At 43.0% G+C, this 21,904-nt stretch overlaps 1 protein-coding gene across 2 annotated transcripts; it reads left to right on the forward strand.

Annotated features, from left to right (window-relative positions):
- The first annotated feature begins 78 nt into the window (after positions 1–78).
- Positions 79–17,869, forward strand: RNF146 (ring finger protein 146). Of its 2 annotated transcripts, none has more exons than XM_048844607.2 (3): positions 79–196; positions 10,718–10,867; positions 16,106–17,869. In XM_048844607.2, the coding sequence occupies exon 3, from the start codon at positions 16,107–16,109 to the stop codon at positions 17,163–17,165; it is 1,059 nt and encodes a 352-aa protein (XP_048700564.1). In that variant the 5' UTR covers positions 79–196; positions 10,718–10,867; position 16,106; the 3' UTR covers positions 17,166–17,869. The 2 variants fall into 2 exon arrangements, with proteins under 2 accessions (XP_048700564.1, XP_048700563.1); XM_048844606.2 differs by lacking the exon at positions 79–196 and adding an exon at positions 354–505.
- Positions 17,870–21,904: the final 4,035 nt, after the last annotated feature.

The following is a 21,904-nucleotide window of genomic DNA, read 5'->3' on the forward strand; positions in this document are numbered from 1 at the left end:
CTCCCGGAGCTGAAGGGCAGCGCGGGCGCGCTAGGGCGGCTGGGCGAGGTGCTGTGGGGTCGCCGCAGGCCGCGCGGGGGAGCCGGGTCCGGGCTGCGGGGCACCAGGTCAGGCACGGGCCGCGCGCGCCACCCGCCAGGGCCGAAGCAGGAAGAGGGAGCGCGCGGCGGACACGCGCAGCAGTAGGAAGGAAGCTGTGAGTATTGTGGGCGGGCGGGGGGGGGTCTCCCCAGAAAAACACCGCGGGGGGAGGGGCTACTTGGCCGCGCGCCAATCAGGGTCTGGTTTGTCGACACCCCCTCTCAGGCTTCCACCCTGGGAGAGTGTCCCTCAGCGCTCCCTCTTCCCCTTCGCCACGGCGCGTTCCCCCTCCCCTCTGCGCGCTGACGTTGTCGCGTCTCGCTCTCTCGGCGGCTGGAAGCGTCGGGGGCAGCTGACGGCGGCTCGGGCGGCTGTTTGCTCGCTCAGCGGTGAAGGGACGGAGCAGCGCGAGCCGGGCCCGCGGGTGAGTCCGTGCCGCCGCCGCGTTCTAGATCCCGCCGCTCGGGAGCCGGGGACCTGCGCGCGCCCGCGGGGGGAGGGGCGTGGGGTTCCGCTCACCACCCCCACCCCGCGGGCTCCTCACAGCGGCTCCCGCCGGGGCCTCCCCGCCCCGGGGGCTGGAGCGGAGGCCGGGGCCGCCGTGCGCGGCCCTGGACAAAGCGCCACAGAGCCCCCGGGGCGGGGTGGGTGGTCGCTGCCTATGGAGAAGCAGGAGCGCGCCCGCCCCTCAGTCGCGGCAGGTCCCGGCGCGGGGCCCCCTCCGCTTTGCCGAGGAGGAGCGGGGCGGGCAGAGCCCCTGGCAACCACCCACCCGGGGGAATCGGGCTGCGTTGTTTGGCAACTGCGTAACCCCTCGGTCACGTGACGCCGGTGTCCCAGCGCGCCCCCCCCCCCCCCGCCGGGACTGTGCTAATTTATCCCCCTCACCCCCTTCCGAGCTCAGCCCACGGCCCGGACCAGCCGGGGGTGCGGGTGGGGGGGCAGCGGATCGGGGAAACTTCACCCCGCTCAACATTTTATTTAAAAAACAAACAAACAAACCTTACACCACCAAACTCGCAGTAGATTTATAATTCATCCACTCGCTGTGAAAACCCTCTGGGGAAGGGACCTGTGTCTCCTCCTGACAGGTGGGAAGCCCAGGGTGGGGTGTGATGTAACTAGGCTTAGAAGAATTTTTTTTTTTTTTAATGATTTGCAGGAATAATACCCAGGTCTATTTTTCTGCATTTTTTAAAATTAATTTAAATTTTCATGGTTGTGGGAAATTATAGGTGCTCAGACAGGTTCAGACAATTGTTTGATGACAGTAGACATTGAAATTCAAGAAGTTAAATTTTTATAACTCTGAAAACACAAATTGTCAACATCCTGTCACGTCAGAACATAAAACCTAAATGTCCTCAAATCAAGCTCTAATAAGTTCTCCAGCAGCATTTTTCTTATTTTGTCTCTGTAAATTTCAGTTGTGGTTGATGGAAATATTTTTATGGGTTTATGTGTATGGTGAAAATGATGTTGACCATTATTTACTGATAAAAATCTATTACTTCAAAGCTTAGATATAAGTAATATCCAGGCATTTGAGAAATAGCTGCTCATCTGACGAAAGCTTATGCTCAAATAAATTGGTTTCAGAGTAACAGCCGTGTTAGCCTGGATTTGTGCAGGAAATAGCCCGACTTGATTATGTAAAGAGTTGTCACTTTGGATGGGCTAGCACCAGCAGGAGAGTGAATTTGTGTGGGGGGGTGGAGGGTGAGAAAACCTGGATTTGTGCTGGAAATGGCCCACCTGATGATCACTTTAGATAAGCTATTACCAGCAGGACAGTGGGGTGGGAGGAGGTATTGTTTCATATTCTCTGTGTATATATAAAGTCTGCTGCAGTTTCCACGGTATGCATCTGATGAAGTGAGCTGTAGCTCACGAAAGCTCATGCTCAAATAAATTGGTTAGTCTCTAAGGTGCCACAAGTACTCCTTTTCTTTTTGCGAATACAGACTAACACGGCTGCTACTCTGAAATCTGTCAGCCAAATCTTGCATTCGTATTTCTTTTGATGACTTCACACAGGATTGTTTTGCTTTGTTTTAGGTATTTGTAGTGTTTTCCACAGTTTCTTCTGTGGTTGGGTATTTTGAACAGTTAGTGGAGGCAGAATTGACTTGCAAATATTAAAGGTTTCAGAGTAACAGCCATGTTAGTCTGTATTCGCAAAAAGAAAAGGAGTACTTGTGGCACCTTAGAGACTAACCAGTTTATTTGAGCATGAGCTTTCGTGAGCTACAGCTCATGCTCAAATAAACTGGTTAGTCTCTAAGGTGCCACAAGTACTCCTTTTCTTTTTGCAAATATTAAAATATATTTAAGTTTCAAAACTTTAGACCAGAGGTCCCCAAACTGTGGGGCATGCCCCCATATGGAGGCACAGAGGAATGTTCCGGGGGGCATGGGCACGGCTGCTCCTCAAAGCAAAGGAACTGCATAAGTGTGCAGTATTAATTTTTAATATCTTTTTTAAATAATGCTGTGCAGTATTTTGTATATCCTCTTTTCAAAATGTCATCTCTGCAGCTTGTAACTTTCATTATTGTAATAAAAAATTGAGCCAGGAAATGATATCAAAATGATGAAGGTACTTTAGGAGGTCTAAAAAGGAGGCACCCAAAAACTTTTAGTGAAAATGCTTTTTTTGGTAACTAACAGTTTGAGCCCTGGGATTTCCTTGCATCATTTTTAGCATGTTTAAATGGAAGATGAAAATAGATCTGTGGCCCAGTTTTTGGTACAATGAACAGATGACACAGCTTCTCTACTGAAACTAATAGACTATTAGGAATATCTGGTAAATATAATTTCTATCTAAGAGCAACAGATAGTAACCTATATTGACATGATCTAAAAAATTGAAAGTGTTCCAGTTTACAATAAAAAGGATAAAATGTTTACTCTTTGACTGAATCTCATGGTAATCTTCCTATTTTGCAGACTGTAAATGTTGTAGTTTTAGTTGTTTGTCTGCTAAAACAAATTTCAGAATATTTAGTAATCGTTAGGAGGAATAAGGTACAGAATATATTTTTGTGTTTCTCATATTTGATATCTTAAAAGAAATATTGCAGTCAAATACAAATTTGAAAACAAAAGCACAGAGGCAGCAATCAAGTGTTGACAGTTAGTTTAAAACTGGTCTTTGGAACTGCTCTTTAAAATGGATTATCAGAATGAAGCTTTTGTCAGATAGTATTGAATTAACAGTAAAATCTGAATCTTGATTTGGTCAAAATGAGAGTAAATCTGACTTTTATTTACTGATAAATTTGCAGCAATTTACTCTACAATCCATTGGACAGAACTAAATTGCTAACAATTACAGTAGTCTTTATAAGAAATTAAAAATAATACTTTGACTCTATTGATATGGTGCAGAATCTGTGCTAAAAGAAGGAAGGAAATTGTGCCCTCTTTTTACTAATGTGTAAATCAATTGATGAAATATGGTTTAACTTGCATCTTCAAAGTATGTAGCATCAATTTAGCTGTAATTGAACTGTCAGTTACCAAGATGGAACTGCAGAATTTTCAAAGCGTACAGGAACAATTGACTTCTAGAATTGGTGGTAGAAAGCCAACTTAACAGAATCATACTCTTTCTCTGCTGTGCATCTTAGTCAAAGTTATAAAGGTGCTGCTGTATCCAGCACCTGTCTCTACACAGCAGTGTTAATTTGGGGCCCAAACCTGCTTCCACAGACATCAGTGGCAAAATTCCTGTTGCAGTTAATGGATATTACATTGTTTGGTTATGACTGGTGAATCAAAGTTTAGATACTTTAGAAGTAAGTCATAGTAGGACTATTAAATTTGGCAGTTTATCCTTTATTAGAAATAATCTTCAACTATGTTAAGGGCTGTTCTAAAAAGGATTGTGATCAATTGTTCTTCATGTCCACTGAAGGTAGGACAAGAAGTAATGGGCTTAATCTGCAACAAGGCAAAATTAGATTAGATATTAGGAAAAACTTTCTACCTATAAGGGCAGTTAAGATCTGGAATAGGATTCCAAGGGAGGTTGTGGAATCCTCATTATTGGAGGTTTTCACAAACAGATTAGACAGATGCCTGTCAGGGTGGTCCAGGTTTACTTTGGTCCTGCCTGAGTACAGGGGCTAGACTTGATGACTTCTTGAGGACCCTTCCAGCTCTATGTTCCTGTGATTCTATGAAATTGAAACTTCTGTAACATATCTTTCCTAACATGGAAGGCATAAAAGGACTCTATCAACTTGAAATCTAATCACATCACTATATATATTTTTTAAATCTTTCCCGCTGCTTTGCGAAAGAGTTTACGGAAACATGGGAAAGTGACTGGTTATATGGGGGAGACAGTGCGCTGTCAAATGCAAAGAAGACAAACTAATTTCAGTTATAGTAATATCGTGTTAATTGTAACAATGGCAGGTAACAAACTTTCGGACGAAAGTATAATTTTCATTTTTTAAGTTGAAGTATCTTAAAAAAAAATCTGCAATTTTTATAACTCCTTCATGAGTATTAAGCAGAGGCACTAGTCAGACAGAGCTTTGTTTGACTTCTTTTGAGTCAGGGAGCCTAATGAAAAATTCTAAAATTGGATTTTGGTAGAGCCAGCTGTATTTACAGAAGAAAAGTTTTTATATATCTTAAATTACATTTATTGACAAGTTACTGAATGAGAATTTCACATCTTTTTAAGCATATAGGGTAAATCTTAATTTAATGAATTAATGCCTTAATTGCATTCATTATTTCAGAGCACTCTGTGCAGTGGTACAGTACTTGCAGGGTTGGCAGTACTGTTTAATACAAGGCTTTAAAAATCCACTAGCCTTTGGCAAGCAGGAAGCTTTCCTGCTATCTGCTTTTGCAGAATCTAAGCTTCTATCTGGAAATAAGTTTTTAGGCCTTGTGACTGTGAAGATCACCTTCCAAATACGAACAAAGTAGAAACTGAAAGAGCTCTGTCTTCCTAAATCTGCAGATTTTTAGTTCCTCTATTGCTGTTCAGCTCTCCAAAGCAGCATCCAAGCAAAAACTGACCAGAACCTTCGCAGTCTTCCCTGCTGTTATGAGAAAAGGAGTACTTGTGGCACCTTAGAGACTAACAAATTTATTTGAGCATAAGCTTTCGTGAGCTACAGCTTACTTCATCGGATGCATTCAGTGGAAAATATAGTGGGAAGATGTGTATATACACACACACTGTAAGGAGAGCGATCAGGTAAGGTGAGCTATTACCAGCAGGAGAGCGGGGGGTGGGGGGAACCTTTTGTAGTTATAATCAAGGTGGGCCATTTCCAGCAGTTGAAAAGCATGTCTGAGGAACAGTTCCAGGGGGGAATAAACATGGGGAAATAGTTTTACTTTGTGTAATGACCCATCCACTCCCAGTTTTTATTCAAGCCTTTGTTAATTGCCACTTTTAGGTCCGTAATCGAGTAACCAACGAGATTGAAGTGTTCTCCGACTGGTTTTTGAATGTTATAATTCTTGACATCTGATTTGTGTCCATTTATTCTTTTACATAGAGACTGTCCAGTTTGGCCAATGTACATGGCAGAGGGGCATTGCTGGCACATGATGGCATATATCACATTGGTAGATGTGCAGGTGAACGAGCCTCTGATAGCGTGGCTGATGTGATTAGGCCCTATGATGGTGTCCCCTGAGTAGATATGTGGACACAGTTGGCAACGGGCTTTGTTGCAAGGATAGGTTCCTGGGTTAGTGGTTCTGTTGTGTGGCTGCTGGTGAGTATTTGCTTCAGGTTGGGGGGTTGTCTGTAAGCAAGGACTGGCCTGTCTCCCAAGATCTGTGAGAGTGATGGGTCATCCTTCAGGATAGGTTGTAGATCCCTGATGATGCGTTGGAGAGGTTTTAGTTGGGGGCTGAAGGTGATGGCTAGTGGCATTCTGTTATTTTCTTTGTTGGGCCTGTCCTGTAGTAGGTAACTTCTGGGTACTCTTCTGGCTCTGTCAATCTGGTTCTTCACTTCAGTAGGTGGGTACAGTAGTTGTAAGAATGCTTGATAGAGATCTTGTAGGTTTTGTCTCTGTCTGAGGGGTTGGAGCAGATGTGGTTGTATCGTAGTGCTTGGCTGTAGACAGTGGATCGTGTGGTGTGGTGTGGATGAAAGCTGGAGGCATGTAGGTAGGCATAGCAGTCAGTAGGTTTCTGGTATAGGGTGGTATTTATGTGACTACGGTGCTAATAAGCGATGGTGTCCAGGAAGTGGAGCTCTTGTGTGGACTGGTCCAGGCTGAGGTTGATGGTAAGATGGAAATTGCTGAAATCATGGTGGAATTCCTCAAGGGCTTCTTTTCCATGGTTCCAGATGATGAAGATGTCATCAATGTAGCGCAAGTAGAGTAGGGGCATTAGGGGACGAGAGCTGAGGAAGCGTTGTTCTAAGTCAGCCATAAAAATGTTGGCATACTGTGGGGCCATGCGGGTACCCATAGCAGTGCCGCTGATTTGAAGGTATACGTTGTTCCCAAATGTGAAATAGTTATGGGTGAGGACAAAGTCACAAAGTTCAGCCACCAAGTTTGCCGTGACATTATCGGGGATACTGTTCCTGATGGCTTGTAGTCCATCTTTGTGTGGAATGTTGGTGTAGAGGGCTTCTCCCTCCATAGTGGCTAGGATGGTGTTTTCAGGAAGATCACCGATGGATTGTAGTTTCCTCAGGAAGTCAGTGGTGTCTCGAAGATAGCTAGGAGTGCTGGTAGCATAGGGCCTGAGGAGGGAGTCTACATAGCCAGACAATCCTGCTGTCAGGGTGCCAATGCCTGGTATGATGGGGCGTCCAGGATTTCCAGGTTTATGGATCTTGGGTAGCAGATAGAATACCTCTGGTCGGGTTTCCAGGGGTGTGTCTGTGCGGATTCGTTCTTGTGCTTTTTCAGGGAGTTTCTTGAGCAAATGCTGTAGTTTCTTTTGGTAACCCTCAGTGGGATCAGAGGGTAATGGCTTGTAGAATATGGTGTTGGAGAACACTTCAGTCTCATTGGTTACTCGATTACAGACCTAAAAGTGGCAATTCTTCAACAAAAAAACTTCAAAAACAGACTCCAACGAGAGACTGCTGAATTGGAATTAATTTGCAAACTGGATACAATTAACTGTAGGCTTGAATAAAGACTGGGAGTGGATGGGTCATTACACAAAGTAAAACTATTTCCCCATGTTTACTCCCCCCCCCCCCCCCGCACTGTTCCTCAGACATGCTTGTCAACTGCTAGAAATGGCCCACTAGAAATGGCTCACCTTGATTATCACTACAAAAGGTTCCCACTCCTCCTCCCCCCCGCTCTCCTGCAGGTAATAGCTTACCTTACCTGATCGTTCTCGTTACAGTGTGTATGGTAATACCCATTGTGTCATGTTCTCTGTGTATATAAATCTCCCCACTGTATTTTCCACTGAATGCATCCGATGAGGTGAGCTGTAGCTCACAAAAGCTTATGCTCAAATAAATTTGTTCATCTCTAAGGTGGCACAAGTACTCCTTTTCTTTTTGCGATTAGGGACTAACACAGCTGCTACTCCTACTGCTGTTATAGAGTACTTTGTGGGTAGCAGTTAAACTGACAAGAATAATCAATTTCCTTCTGTTTCAAATTGGGAAAAGCTCTAGGCAGTAGAGGAGGGTGCCAAAATCAGATGCAGGAGGATGATGGTTTTGTTGGGATAACCCCACCATCACTCTTGCAACAACCAGAGGGGCTTTGAAGGATGCAGGTGACACCTGCTAGCCAGACACTTCAAAAGATGGAACCCCTGAGTAGATTCCATGGACATCAGCTTGGTAGGAATCCCAGCACCTTTCACTTTCACAGCAGCTGGTGTGGGATGTGGCTCTCTCCTGGATGTTGCTCCTGGCCATTAGAGCTGCTCTTCTGGTTTAATAATTCGGCTGTTAGCTGTTGAATAAATGTTTCAGCCCCTGTGTGTGAGATGATAGGTGAATGAAATGAGGTTTTGTGTGTGTAATGGGAGAGCTGGGGGTGGTACAGTTGGGGAAGAGAACATTAGGTGCATAGAGTGAGCTATTACATGAAAACATACTGAAATTCGTAGCGGGGCAGTTTGGGGAAGGGTGCATGTTTCAGCACAGGAATCTTTCATCTTGGCTAGGTAAAGTTTTCAAGTCCTGCTTAATGTAGAAATAACAATTTAATGAAATGTAGAGGTTACCTGAAGTTGGTTTCTGAACTAATTCACTTTAAAGGTACATAGTAGTTAAAAAGCTGCTTTACCGAAACTTATGCTCAAATAAATTGGTTAGTCTCTAAGGTGCCACAAGTACTCCTTTTCTTTTTACCTTAACATTATAGTTATATCCCTGACTGGATATTTAGGTGTAATTACCCTCCCATATAGTAGCACCTTGCTTGCTTTTTAAAAGGACTCATTCAGAATTGAAAGACCTGACTTATTTTCCTTCTCCCCACTCCACAGTTAACTAATTTGGGTTATGATGTGTATTACCTCTGACTGTGGATTCGGAAAAGGGTTAGACAAAAAGTTTCTTTAAATGAGATGCAGCAGCAGTAATTCAATGCCAGCTTCTGAAAGGTGATAGATCAAACACCACACCCAGGGTATTGAGCTTTGTTACAACTGCTTCTTTGGTCATACTAAACCCAATATCTTGTGTGGTGGACTGCTTAAGGAGGAGCTGGAGTTTTAACACTGCTGCAGCTCTTCTTTTTGGAAGCTAATGGGTGGTGGAGGAGGGGGATGACAAGAAAGACACTGAAAACAACCTTTGTCTTTAAAAGAGTGTAAGGACAAATGTCAAGGCCTGTTGATCTTGGCAGTATTCCTTAGGAATAATTTCTAAAATGTCCTATACTCAGCTGTAGCCAGAGAATAACTTTAGTATGGCGATTTATTACTCAAACATGTTAACTAGAAAGTCATCTAACATTTACAGTCTGCTGTTATCAATGATGTATGGTCTACAGATATGCTAAGTATTCAGCTCTCTGAGACCTATCACTTTTTAACTTTACTCTGTTGCATACATATGAGTCTGATCTGTGCACTAAAATTTCACTGAAATAGCTCTTTTCTTGAGTGAATGGAAACATTGCATATGACACTTCCTCACGTTTGCTTTAAAATGAATCTCAAATGTAACACATGATGCAGCAGTTGAAAGGTGTAGCGCAAATTGGTTAAATAAATGTGATTTAATAGTGCTTTAAAAGCTGCAGCAGAGGAGGAATTTATAACTCATAGGTGTAGGTTTAGTCAGGGGTATTTTTAGTAAAAGTCATGGAGAGCTCACAGGCATTAAACAAAAATTCACAGCCCGTGACCTGTCCATAACTTATACTAAAAATACCTGTGATTAAATCTTGGCGGAGGGGAACACCCATGGCTGGCTTCGGACTGCTTACCAGAGCTGCGGACTGCCAACCAGGGACCACTACCCAGGACCGCAGATGCTCCAGCTGGCCGCCATGGGACCACTACTGGGGTCGCTGGAGCAGCAGCTGGTGTGGCTGTCCTGGAGGCCACCTGAGCAGCTGGCCCCAGAGGTCAACCACACTGGCCCTCACAGAGGTCGCAGAAAGTCACAGAATCTGTAACTTCAGTAAGCTCCGTGACAGACACAGACTACTCATAGGACTAGTAATGCTTTACAGAACTAGTAAGGGTTACCAACCATTTCCATATTTCATCTCCCTTCTTTATAGTAGAACCTTGCTTGATCCCAGTTAGGGTCTGGGGACAGTGTGATCTTGACACCTTGGTATCATTTTGTGACCTCATGGGGGCTGCGAATCCCTGCTTTAGAGCTATTTGCCTATAGCTTACTGCTTCAGTTCCAGCTTCTGTCATTAGTAAGACAGTTATTACCATCTGATGGCTATTTGGCTTGTGTGATGTGAATTAGTCTCAGTCTAGTTTCTGCTGAACAAATCACACACCGCAAAGTGTATCATGACTGGCGTTAACTGGTACTCTTGGCACTTTGAAAGAGGCATTTGACCAAATAGTTATGGAAACTGAACTACCTTCTCATCCTCTCTCATAAAACGCACACATGCAATTTATTATGAATGAATCCCAAAACGTTTTATGAATGTTAAAGCCCCTCTGTCTTCCCAGACTCCCTGAATTTAAGAAGGGACTTGTGATTGAGCATACAACTTCCTAGAATTACACAACGTATCAAAAGGCTTGGGAAGTAGAGAGAGAAGTGTTGGGTATGAACATAGTTGATCTTGTTTCTCCACTGCTTGTCAGTACACTAGTAAGCAACAGTCTTAAGAATGACTGTTCACCTGCAGATACCTAGTTCTTATATACCAATGTAATTGCCTTTATAAATACCTTAGAAAGAGAGGTAGGTTTGTTGAATTTTGATATCACAACAGTAGATGACAAAATGCAGGCAGAAATTGGGGATTTTAAAACAAGAAGACCACCTGTTTGAAAACTCTATTTCTAGATGTTGAAAATATCCTGCATAAAATGGTAAGAGGGTGGTGTTCTTCTGTTTGCTATAATGAGAACATAACACTGTATTTTGTTTGATATTAGACTGCTAAATGAAAGGGAACTCTGTTCAGTGTTGCTCTAATAATGTTGTTTTCTTTTCCTCAACTTGCAGAGAAGTTGAAACGCTAGTAGTGTTCCCTTGTGCAGCACAAAAGAATGAGCCAACAGTGGGAAAGAGTACACTATATCCTGATTGGATACATTTGAAGAGGACAGTTTTAATCTTGTGGCATGCTTCAGCAGGAACCATACTAAAAAAGAAGTAAGCTCAACATCATTGTTTTATTATGTTAATTGAATTGCATTTATCAATTATTTAAAGAGATACTGAGTTGAGGTTTAAAATCTGGCCTTTACTATTTTAAAAAAAAAATCCACTGGGACAAATTCAGTTTCTCTCTTTGAAGGAACCCACAATGCCTTATGGCTTTTTATCTAGATCTCCTGCATCACCTGTTCCAAATTTTGAGTGCCAAATGAGGACACTTCCAGACATACAATTTCACACATTCTTAGGATGTATGTATGATTTAATGATGATACATTCCTATAAAAATAGGGGATAACAGGGACAGATGTCTGGCAGAAGTGTGGGTTGCGTCCACCTTAAGTGGTTTTTTGCATTTCAACATGCATTGTTTAACTGTGTGGTTCAAATGCCCAGTGTTCTTTGAGCATTCTTTTCACACCTGAATTGCTGGCTAAATGTTTCAGATAGTTCATTTCCAACACGGCTTTTAAAAATAAAGCTATGTATATTTTAGGCTGCTTTCTGCAACAATAGTAAGAAACATAATTCCTCCTGTTTATCAGCCATTTAAAAAAGTGAAAGTAGAGCTTAAGCAATTCAGGATAAAGGCAGTCCTACAGATTGACCCCAAAGAGCTGTTGATCAAAATTCAAAATAAAAAAAAATCACCATTGCAGAACAAACATGGGAAATTTCATCCCAGAGTAAGCTATTCTTTACTTATATGAGCACCTGAAAATAAACTTGGAATGAAAGTGCTTCTGAACCATAACTTGACCATTGCTACTGTGGTCTCTAAATATTTTTTCCTCCTTTTGAAGTGCAATGTACTAATTTTAAAAACAAATGTGTTTTGTTTGTCCTACTGGATCTGATTAATCAAGTAAACCCGTAGACTATGATTATTAAAGAAAAAACATTAATGATCTTCTAAAAAGTACATGTTTAGATGGTGGTGGTTTTATTGAATTTAAATGTTTTGGGGCCTAATTGCCCTCTCGTTTGTGCATATGCAACTCCAGTTGACCTAAGCTGTTATAGGATGTACACAACTGAGAAACTGATTAGGCCTCTGGAGAAATGGATTAAACCTTCAGCCTTGTTAATTTAAAAAAACAGTTTTTCATCACTCTAAGTTATGGAATAACAGTGCTTATATGAATTTTGAGATCAGATCGTCATGCCCTATCTACCTGAAATCATTCCTCCTCCAAATAATTGTCTTCCTCTCTTAGCTCAAGCCAAGTGAATAAGCAAAAAGTCTTGGATAAGCCAGTTCCACACTCGGAAGTCAAAATGCAGAATTTGATAAGTTTGGCGGTCTCTTCTAGAGACTATGCATATCTGTGTAAACTAGGAATGCCTCTGTTTCTCTCCTGAGAGCCAGCATTCCAAGACTGAAGGCAAATCTAGCTTCCCCCCACTCCACCCCACATGCTTTCATGTGGCAAAGTGGAAGTAACGTAGATTTACTGTTAGTTATAAATTTAATTCATTTGAACCATTGATCAGAGTTTCTAAGTGCTAATGCTCTTTGCATTGCTATTACTAAATAGTGGGAACTTTGAATCTCCTGTCATTAGAGGTCACCAGTAAGTGAAATTTGTGGCACCCAGAATTTGTGATTTGCCAATACCAGCTGCATTTGTGCTTAGTGTTTGGATGTCTCACCTTTCTCTGAGGTGTTAATCAGGTGTGACATGAAACTTGTATAGAAAATTATTTGTACACAAAGTGTGTTTAACCACCTCCACTCCTCTAAAGAGATGACAATTTTAAAAAGAGCATTCAGAAGGGAGTCTCTTGTAAAACTAGTAGGGAAATAAGAATCTTTACCTAACTCTCTGGATAGTAATGCACCATTATGGAAGCTGCTGTTCCTGCTCTCCTCTTCAACGGTTGGCATATGGTAATCAGTACAAAGGTTTTTCTTTCAATTATTTCCCTGGGATATACTACCTCCATTACATCCTGTGGGTATTCTGAGAAATCAGTAGCTTGTGTCCCTCTATAATAAACTCTCAAGCACAAACACTAACTTAAATCTAAACAAATTCTATTCCAAAACATAACTTCAAAAGTCTGAGAAAGCTACAAAGCAAGTCAATTGGACGAAAATCTGAAACACAACTGGTACAGTATCTTCTCAGATCCTTCTAGGGTGAATCACTCAATTTGGCATATATTACTGTGCAGAAAGACAATTGCCAGATGTAATTCTATTTCTGCATTCTGGCATGTTAATTCAGACACTATTACAAAGATTCCATTAATCTTTCCTCTTCGTTATTGATCTTGTCTAAGGGAGGGGGAAATTCTCAGATAAGAAACTGAAATATAGGTGGGCACAGTTATCCATATGATCTGCTAAGTGCTCAAGCTGTAGCACTTTTAGCAAACATAAATTGATGATCAGGAAGTGGTTTGAATAGATTGGTGTCTGTCATTCAGAAGAAAATTAAGACAATAGCACCCAACTATGTTACCTAGCAGATAGGGAGGGAGTGCACTAAAATAAAAGGCCTGAGATGCTGCTACATTCCTAATCCTTTTTAAATCCCTGTCTATATCTATGGGTTCTGCAGGGGTTGCATCATCCTCTGGGGAAGAAAAGAGTTTCTTTGGCTCCTGAAGGAGCCGAGTCCCAGGTAGTTTGATAAATTTCCTCAAGATAAACAATCTTGCTGTATTAGGAGGAAGATTATGTAGAATTAGGATTCTCCCAAAGAGAGCACTTGGGATTCCACAACAGAATGAACAGGAAAGATCCATTTCTTAGTGTTCTCACCAAATATTATTATATTGCTTCAGGTATCTCTTTTGGAGTCCTGGGAGCTATATGAAGGACCCTATCTAAATCTAGAAGGAGAGGTTTGATCTTCAGATTTGTATTGTCATATAGCCTGCTTTGCGTCCTTAGAGTTCCCCTTTTCCTTTGAATTCTGTAGGGGATAAATAATGCCTAACAGCCTAGGCAAAACAGTTCTTTCCCCTTCTAACCTCACACAGCTTTCAAACTGGGTTCCCCCCATGAAAATTCCTTAATATTAACTTTCTGAAATTTTCACATCGTTGGGGTGTTTGGTTCTGAAAAAGATATATTGCTCCAAGAGAGAGAAGGTCTGGTAGGCAGCAGGCTGTATATGGTAAAGAGGACTAGTATCAACTCTGAGGCAGCTAATACCTTGTTTGGATGAGGGAAGATATTTTAAAGGACAGTTTTACTTTGAGAACACCTACCAAAGATGGTAGGCTGGAGAGGCAAAGGAGAAACTGACAGATACCATTCCAGCTGCTTCTTGCCTGAGGTACCGCCCTCCCTTCCCAAGTGGGTATCTGTTGCCAAGCCTAAATCTAGAGTTAATATGGTTGCCAACACACGTGCCACTGCTAGTTACAGCCATGTCTGGTAGGAGTTACGATGCAGGTTCTCTCTGAGCACTCTACAACACTGGCTCTCAACCAGAGGTACGCATACCCATGGGGGCATGCCAGGGGTGGACAAACTTTTTGGCCCGAGGGCTACATTGGGGTTGCAAAACTGTATGGAGGGCCAGGTAGGGAAGGCTGTGCCTCCCCAAACAGCCTGGCCTCCGCCCCCTCTCAGCCCCCCTCAGTACCCCTGACCTATCCAACCTTCCCTGCTCCTTGTCCCCTAACTGTCCCCCCCCCCCCCCCCCCCCGGACCTCACCTCCTATCTAACCCTCCCCCCCGCGCCCTGTCCCCTGACTGCCCCCTCCTGGGATGCCCTGCCCCTAACTGCCCACTGGGACCCCACCCCCATCCTACCCCCCCATCCCCTGACTGCGCCCCTTCCCCCCCACCGTCCTCCAGAACCTCCACCCCATCCAACCGCTCCCTGTCCCCTGACTGCCTCCCGGGACCCCCCGCTCCTTATCCAACCCCCCGACCCCCTTACCATGCCGATCAGAGCAGCATCTCTGGCAGCTGCGCCACCCAGCCAGAGCTAGTCATGCTGTCGCTCTGCCTGGCAGGAGCGCGCAGCCCCGCCGCCCAGAATGCTGCCTGCTGCAGGGGAGGGGAACAGCAGGGGAGGGGCCTTCCCGGCCGAGAGCTCAAGGGCCGGGCAGGATGGTTCCGCGGGCCGTAGTTTGCCCGCCTCTAGCAGAGGTCTTCTAGAGGGTACATCAACTCATCTAGATATTTGCCTAGTTTTACACTAGGCAACATAAAAAGCACTAGCAAAGTCAGTACTACGTAAAATTTCATATAGACAATGACTTGTTTATACTGCTCTATATACTATATGTTGAAATTTAAGTACAATATTTATATTCCAATTGATTTATTTTATAATTGTGTGATAAAAATGAGAAAGTGAGCAATTTTTCAGTAATGGTGTGCTCTGACACGTTTGTATTTTTATGTCTTTTGTAAGCAAATAGTTTTTAAGTGCGGTGTAATTTGGGATTATGCAAGACAAATTAAACTCCTGAAAGGGGTACAGAAGTCTGAAAAGCTTGAACGCCACTGCTCTACAACACTCACCATTCATCACAAAGTTACTTCTTTTGCCTGGGTGCCTAGCTGACTCTTGAAGGCTATTAGATGAGTGGAAGGAAGGAAAGTCCCTCATGAGAGCATCCCATAGAGTGTGGTGAGGGGTGGGAGAAAGCTGCTGAATAGGCATTTCCATCTTCTAGACTCCTGAGCTGATGCTCAATAGCCTTATTAAGAGAAGCCCTATATGTTTGCTTCATGTAGGTGCCTACAGGCATAGCACTTCTTGAGGATTTTCTGTCACGAAAGCAAGATTTACAGTCTCACAGCTGCTGTTCATTTCTTGAGGAGGCATACAAACAGCTGACTGACTGGATGCACTTAAGCAGCTATTGCACCAGAGTATGCATGAAAGAAAATTCCTTATTGATTAGCTAACACCCTGCCTGGGAGCGCAGAAGGAACTGCATACCAATTAGTCTGAATTGGCATACTAAAACTGAAATAGACAACAAGGTTGGGATGCTGAACTTGGTATTTGGAAGCCATTGTTTTTGTTAATGTCACTGAAGTACGGAACAGAATGCCGTAATCTTTCCTAAAGGTATGCACCTATACAACTTAAATATTTTAAAGTGCTCAGTTTGTTTCATATCTGATTGTCCAAAAGTTTAACTTCATGGAAAGCTTTCATTTATTCTGTGATTGGTATGGTCTTAGGTGAGTTAAGGTACTGATTTGGCTTAATACTTATAACCTGACTTAAATCTATTTCTGATTCCTTGTAGGATGGCTGGCTGTGGTGAAATTGATCACTCGATCAACATGCTTCCCACTAATAGGAAGACAAATGAGTCCTGTTCCAATGCAACACCTTCCCTGACAGTCCCTGAATGTGCTATCTGTCTGCAAACGTGTGTCCACCCAGTGAGTCTGCCTTGTAAACATGTTTTCTGCTATCTGTGTGTGAAGGGAGCTTCCTGGCTTGGAAAACGATGTGCACTGTGTCGGCAGGAGATTCCTGAGGACTTTCTTGACAAGCCAACCTTACTATCACCAGAGGAACTCAAAGTGGCGAGCAGGGGCAATGGGGAATATGCTTGGTACTATGAAGGTAGAAATGGTTGGTGGCAATATGATGAACGTACCAGTAGGGAGCTGGAAGATGCCTTTTCCAAAGGTAAAAAGAGTACTGAAATGTTAATTGCTGGGTTTTTGTATGTAGCAGATCTCGAAAACATGGTTCAGTATAGGAGAAATGAGCATGGACGTCGCAGGAAAATAAAACGGGACATAATAGATATACCAAAGAAGGGAGTGGCCGGGCTTAGGTTGGACTGTGATTCTAACACTGTCAATCTAGGAAGAGAGAGCTCTGCTGATGGTGCAGACAATACATCGGTTCTGGGGGCTGCTGCTGCGCAGCCTCTAGCATCCGTTTCTGCTAGACCCCTAACTTCACTAGATGGTCAGCTGACGAGTCCTGCAACGCCATCACCTGATGCAAGCACTTCTTTAGAGAACTCTTTTGCCCACTTACAAATAAACGGAGACAGCATGGCTGAAAGAAGTCATAGGGGAGAGGGAGAGGAAGACCAGGAGTCATCGTCTTCTGGTAGGGTGCCAGCCCCTGATACCTCCGTTGAGGAAACCGAATCGGATGATAGCAGCGATAGTGAGGATGTGTATGCTCAACTTCAGCAACACACGTCCCCTGCCCAGCAAAGACACTTGAATGCGAATGCAAACCAATCAGTAATAGAGAGACCAGTGGCAGGGGGTGGGATAGTAAGCACCAGTGTAAGATCTAGAAGACCTGATGGACAGTGCACGGTAACTGAAGTTTAAATTTAGAGCCATGTGTTTTAAAAACTCAGTCCAGTATCTGTAAATTTTCTGTCCATGCTGGCATTGCACTCAAACCTAGCAGTGTATTTGAAGTGGGATGGGGGGAAGGGGAGAAACAGATTTGGCCTGTTAACTTAAAAGTCTCAACATGTCTCAGCTGGAAGACTCTTTAAATGTAAGAAACTGGGGTGACTTGTTAATGGTTTGAAAGCTACTTAGCAATACCCAGTTTTCTTGAAAATGTCTTCTGTGTTTATTTTGTAGCATTTTACCCCATGGAGATACTCAGTCCCTTTTTGGCCAATGTATATCCACTGTACAATTCAGATTGTCTTCATTATCTGACTGTTGCATTAAGTGTCTTACTACTTTCTGCATGGATTGATATATGAAAAGAACACTAAAGCAATGTGGGAACAGACGAGATGTTGGGTATGAGCAGGATGCTTAATTTAATGTGAGAAAATATATGTGAGTTTGGAGTTAAGATGTGTTTTATTAGACAAAGCAATCGTTTTATCTTCATGCAGTGGAAATGTAAAAATGCTATTAACTTTTGTTGAAAATTCTTATCTGTACACACTTCATGGCGTTTTCATTGGCTTTGCTGTCTAGTCCTTGTAGTTTGTTTTTGAGGTCTTTGTTGATCTGTCTTGTTTTTGTTACAAAATTTATAATTTAATAAAAACTACACTTTAACAATCCGTGGTGTCTTTGCACTTTGACTGAATTGTACCAAGGGGCACTTAGACAAAGGTATCATGAAGCAGGCATGCTATGCTGCCAAAAAGGGAGGCTTGGGTTGGCTTTGAGGGATCTTGAAATTCTCGCTTCCCAGACCAGGTTATCATATCGTGTGCTCACTGGTATGAGCACATCCTTCTGGCTGACTGAATGTTAACTGTGGTGTCAGAAGCCATGTGTTCTGATTTCAAGTCTGCTCAGTTCATTTTGCTGTTGTGGTGGGGAAATAAAGTATTGCAGGTGAAAACTGCAGGTGATCTATACCTGTTACATCCAGTAGCGGAGTAAGTATGTTTATCTGTCAAACTGGACAGTCTCTACGTAAAAGAATAAATGGACACAAATCAGATATCAAGAATTATAACATTCATAAACCAGTCGGAGAACACTTCAATCTCTCTGGTCACGCGATTAAAGACATGAAAGTTGCAATATTACAACAAAAAAACTTCAAATCCAGACTCCAGCGAGAAACAGTTGAATTGGAATTCATTTGCAAATTGGATACAATTAACTTAGGCTTGAATAGAGACTGGGAGTGGCTAAGTTATTATGCAAGGTAACCTATTTCCCCTTGTTTTTTCCTACACCCCCCCTCCCCCCCGACGTTCTTGTTTAAACCCTGGATTTGTGCTGGAAATGGCCCACCTTGATTATCATACACATTGTAAGGAGAGTGATCACTTTAGATAAGCTATTACCAGCAGGAGAGTGGGGTTGGGGGAGGTATTTTTTCATGCTTTGTGTGTATAAAAAGATCTTCTACACTTTCCACAGTATGCATCCGATGAAGTGAGCTGTAGCTCACGAAAGCTTATGCTCAAATAAATTGGTTAGTCTCTAAGGTGCCACAAGTACTCCTTTTCTTTTTATGTTTATCTGGGTGTATTTCATCTTAGACAAGCAGCTAGTTTAAATGTTTGGCTCTGGTTATGGGAAAGTTAAGGTATGCAAATATTATGGAATACATTTCCACTTGTTTATATACCATTAGAAATCTAATTTCATGCTCTCAAAGGGTGGGACATGCTTCTCCTGACGTTGTCGTAGGTCTGGTCTACACTACAGAGTTAGGTCGACGCAAGGCAGCTGACATCAACCTAACTATGGATGTATTTACACTTAAATTTCGCTTCTGCTGACATAACTGCCCCTTACGTCAACTTAATAACTCCTCCTCCACAAGCAGGTTAGAGTCAAGGTCAATGTAGTTGTGTTGACACAGTGTCAGTGTAGAAACTGTGTTGCTTATGTTGACTGTTACTGCCTTTCAGGAGCTGTCCCGCAGTGCCCCACACTGATAGTACAATCCATACAAGCACTCCTAGGGAGGACATGCACCGCTGACACAAGGAGCAAAGTGTAGACACACACATGCGATGTACTGTAACTTCTCTGGCAGCTTTACACCAGTATAAGTTAGGTTGACATAATTTTGTAGTGTAGACATGGCCTTAGTGGGAGATGTGGCTCTACTGCTGGCCTCAGTGTCAAAAGACAGGATAAGCCTTTTCCCCCCATGGCTTCAGAAAAGCTTACAATAATTTGAGCTGACTTGAGGTCATAAATACTGCATTTGCTTTTAATTTTCCAAATTCATTAAGAAACCACTTCAGTTAATTCGGTCCAGATTTTGGTCAGAGGGAAAGGATGTGGCCATATTTGCAATAAAAATGTACAGACTAAGACATTACAAGAAAGCATCTATTCACATGTGTCAGCTTCTTAATGTAAGTCATTGGAAAACAAACCGCACACTTCACATACAGTTATGATAGAAATGATACCCGAATTGTACAGAAATTGGATACAATACTTAAATCCTCAGCTGAAAGGTGCTGTTTTTTTTCTCTAGGACTTCAGTTCTTTGAATGTAATGAGGTCCATTCTGATTTAGAATTGTTCTGTAAGATTGAAGCCCACATACTCAAATCCTCCTGTTTTTCTGTAAGCCATAATTGAAGGGCACACTTGTGAGGAAAAGAGCTCCAAAGACCATGCAGGTCTCTGTTGCATTGTCTGGCTTCTGTTTAGGAAACAGGGAGAACATGAAACAAAAGAGAATTTGACCTCCCATAGAAACTAATTTGCCTTCCATTTTTCTCCATACCAAAAATTGATGGATATGATTAAAATTACTATCTGAGCACACCAGTGAGTTGTTTCCAGAGACTGACAGAAGAGGAAGGAATTGCAAAAGGACACCTTTTGGCAGAGTGGACTGGGGAAGATGTGTATTTCCCCGCCCCCTAATTTGGGCCCCACAAAACAAGGTTCCTTGATTCTATTCTTTTAAGGGATATAGACTCCAAAGTTTCATCAGAGGAGACAGTAGGGAGGTTTCATTTTTTCGCTGGCTTATCAACTGATCCATTTTCAATTAAGGTTGATGAGGAGGGTGCTCTGTGACTCTTGGGCCAACTTCCAATCCCTTGTCAAATCATGCCTCCAGGCAGAGTCCCTCTGGATAGTGTCCATTGACTCCTTAGATACCTTTGAGGAGCGATAGGCACTATCCAGAATGTTCTCTGCTCAGTGTCCCCTTCTGGATCCCTGATTTTTAACTGGTGACTCCTGTTTTCTGTTTACTTACTTGTCCCAAGAACTCATTTGTGATCTGGGCTCAGTGGGTCCTCCCCTGCAGTTGAGGGGGTGGATTTCCCGGCTACCACAACAAGTACACCTTTTGGGAAGGCTATTTTTCTGCCAATTTTTGCTAAGCTGCAGCCACAATGCATCACTCTTTTCTCTAGCTGAGTGAATTAAGAGATTTTCACCTTGTAAGAAAAGATTGGAAAGATGCACATATGGCAATTTAGAGAAAAAGGGACTACAACTTATGTATGACATTGCTACCCTTAAATTTTATGTGGCAAAGTAAATCAGAAGGGAAGCTTGGGCTATGGGAAAGACTTGTGATACCTAAGATGATGGCTGTTACAATTCAGGACACCTGCACCTGTATTTCCTCTCAGTGGTCCCTTGAGGGCACGCACTCTAGGTTCCGGGCTCCCATCACCTCTCTTGGGCAGAGACCTGTGTTTCTCTCCCTTCTGACCAGGAATTGTCCAGGCTGCATAGTTCTTAGCCTATATTGTGATATTCCCAGCAAGCCACACAGCCTAATGAGACCACCAGCTGCACTTTGCTTTCTCGCCAGAGGCTATGAACAGCATACTGACCCACAGTTGTAAGTTATCACATAGCTCTTTATAAGAAAGCACATTTATTCTTAAGGTGAAAGCATTCTAGAAACATTAAAAAACCATAAAAGAACCCACATGCATGCTAAAAAGCTTACCAGAGGCCACCCCAACTTCACTCTCGGACTCTGATATGCATCAGTCCTTCAAAACCCACAATCGTGTTTCCAGTGTGGTTACAAATTCATAACAATCTCAGGTTCAGAACCACCTGACGGCAGTAATCACTTTTGCAAGCCTACCCAGTGAAGCATCAAGCACTTAATTGCCCGTTTCTGCTGGCTGGTTATATACATCCCAATGGAAGAGGGGGAGGAATACCAAAATCTAGATTGACAAAGGGCCTTAGGTGTTTCAATGTCTGATTGCTAGGTCACCAGTGCATCCTCGGGGATCCAGGCTCCTCCTACTGTGCATGGGGAGAGTTAGGTGTCCAAGGAAGGGCTCCTCAGAAGCCGAGTGGGGCACTTCCTAAGCGAGTCAGGTATGAAATACAGAGCAAAGAGCTCTTAGGGCCAAGAATCTCAAAGGTATTTAAGCACCGGACTGACAGGCCAGAGATAGGACCCTTCAGCTGCCTGGGATTCTCAGCAAGAACCTGCTCCTAGAGTTAGGCACTTAAGCCAGGTCAGCGACTTAGGTAGCCCGTGCCTTTTCTTAGGAAAAGCAAAAGAGAGCCCTCCTACACCCTATTAATAGGTTACTACACACCTGGCAGGGGAACAACCTGGCTTCAAATCACTGCTCTATCTGGAGGGGAACACAAGTCTCCCAAATCCCTGCAGCGTGCCT

This window comes from Caretta caretta, chromosome 3 (assembly GCF_965140235.1).
Source record: "Caretta caretta isolate rCarCar2 chromosome 3, rCarCar1.hap1, whole genome shotgun sequence".
Taxonomy (NCBI): Eukaryota; Metazoa; Chordata; order Testudines; family Cheloniidae; genus Caretta; species Caretta caretta.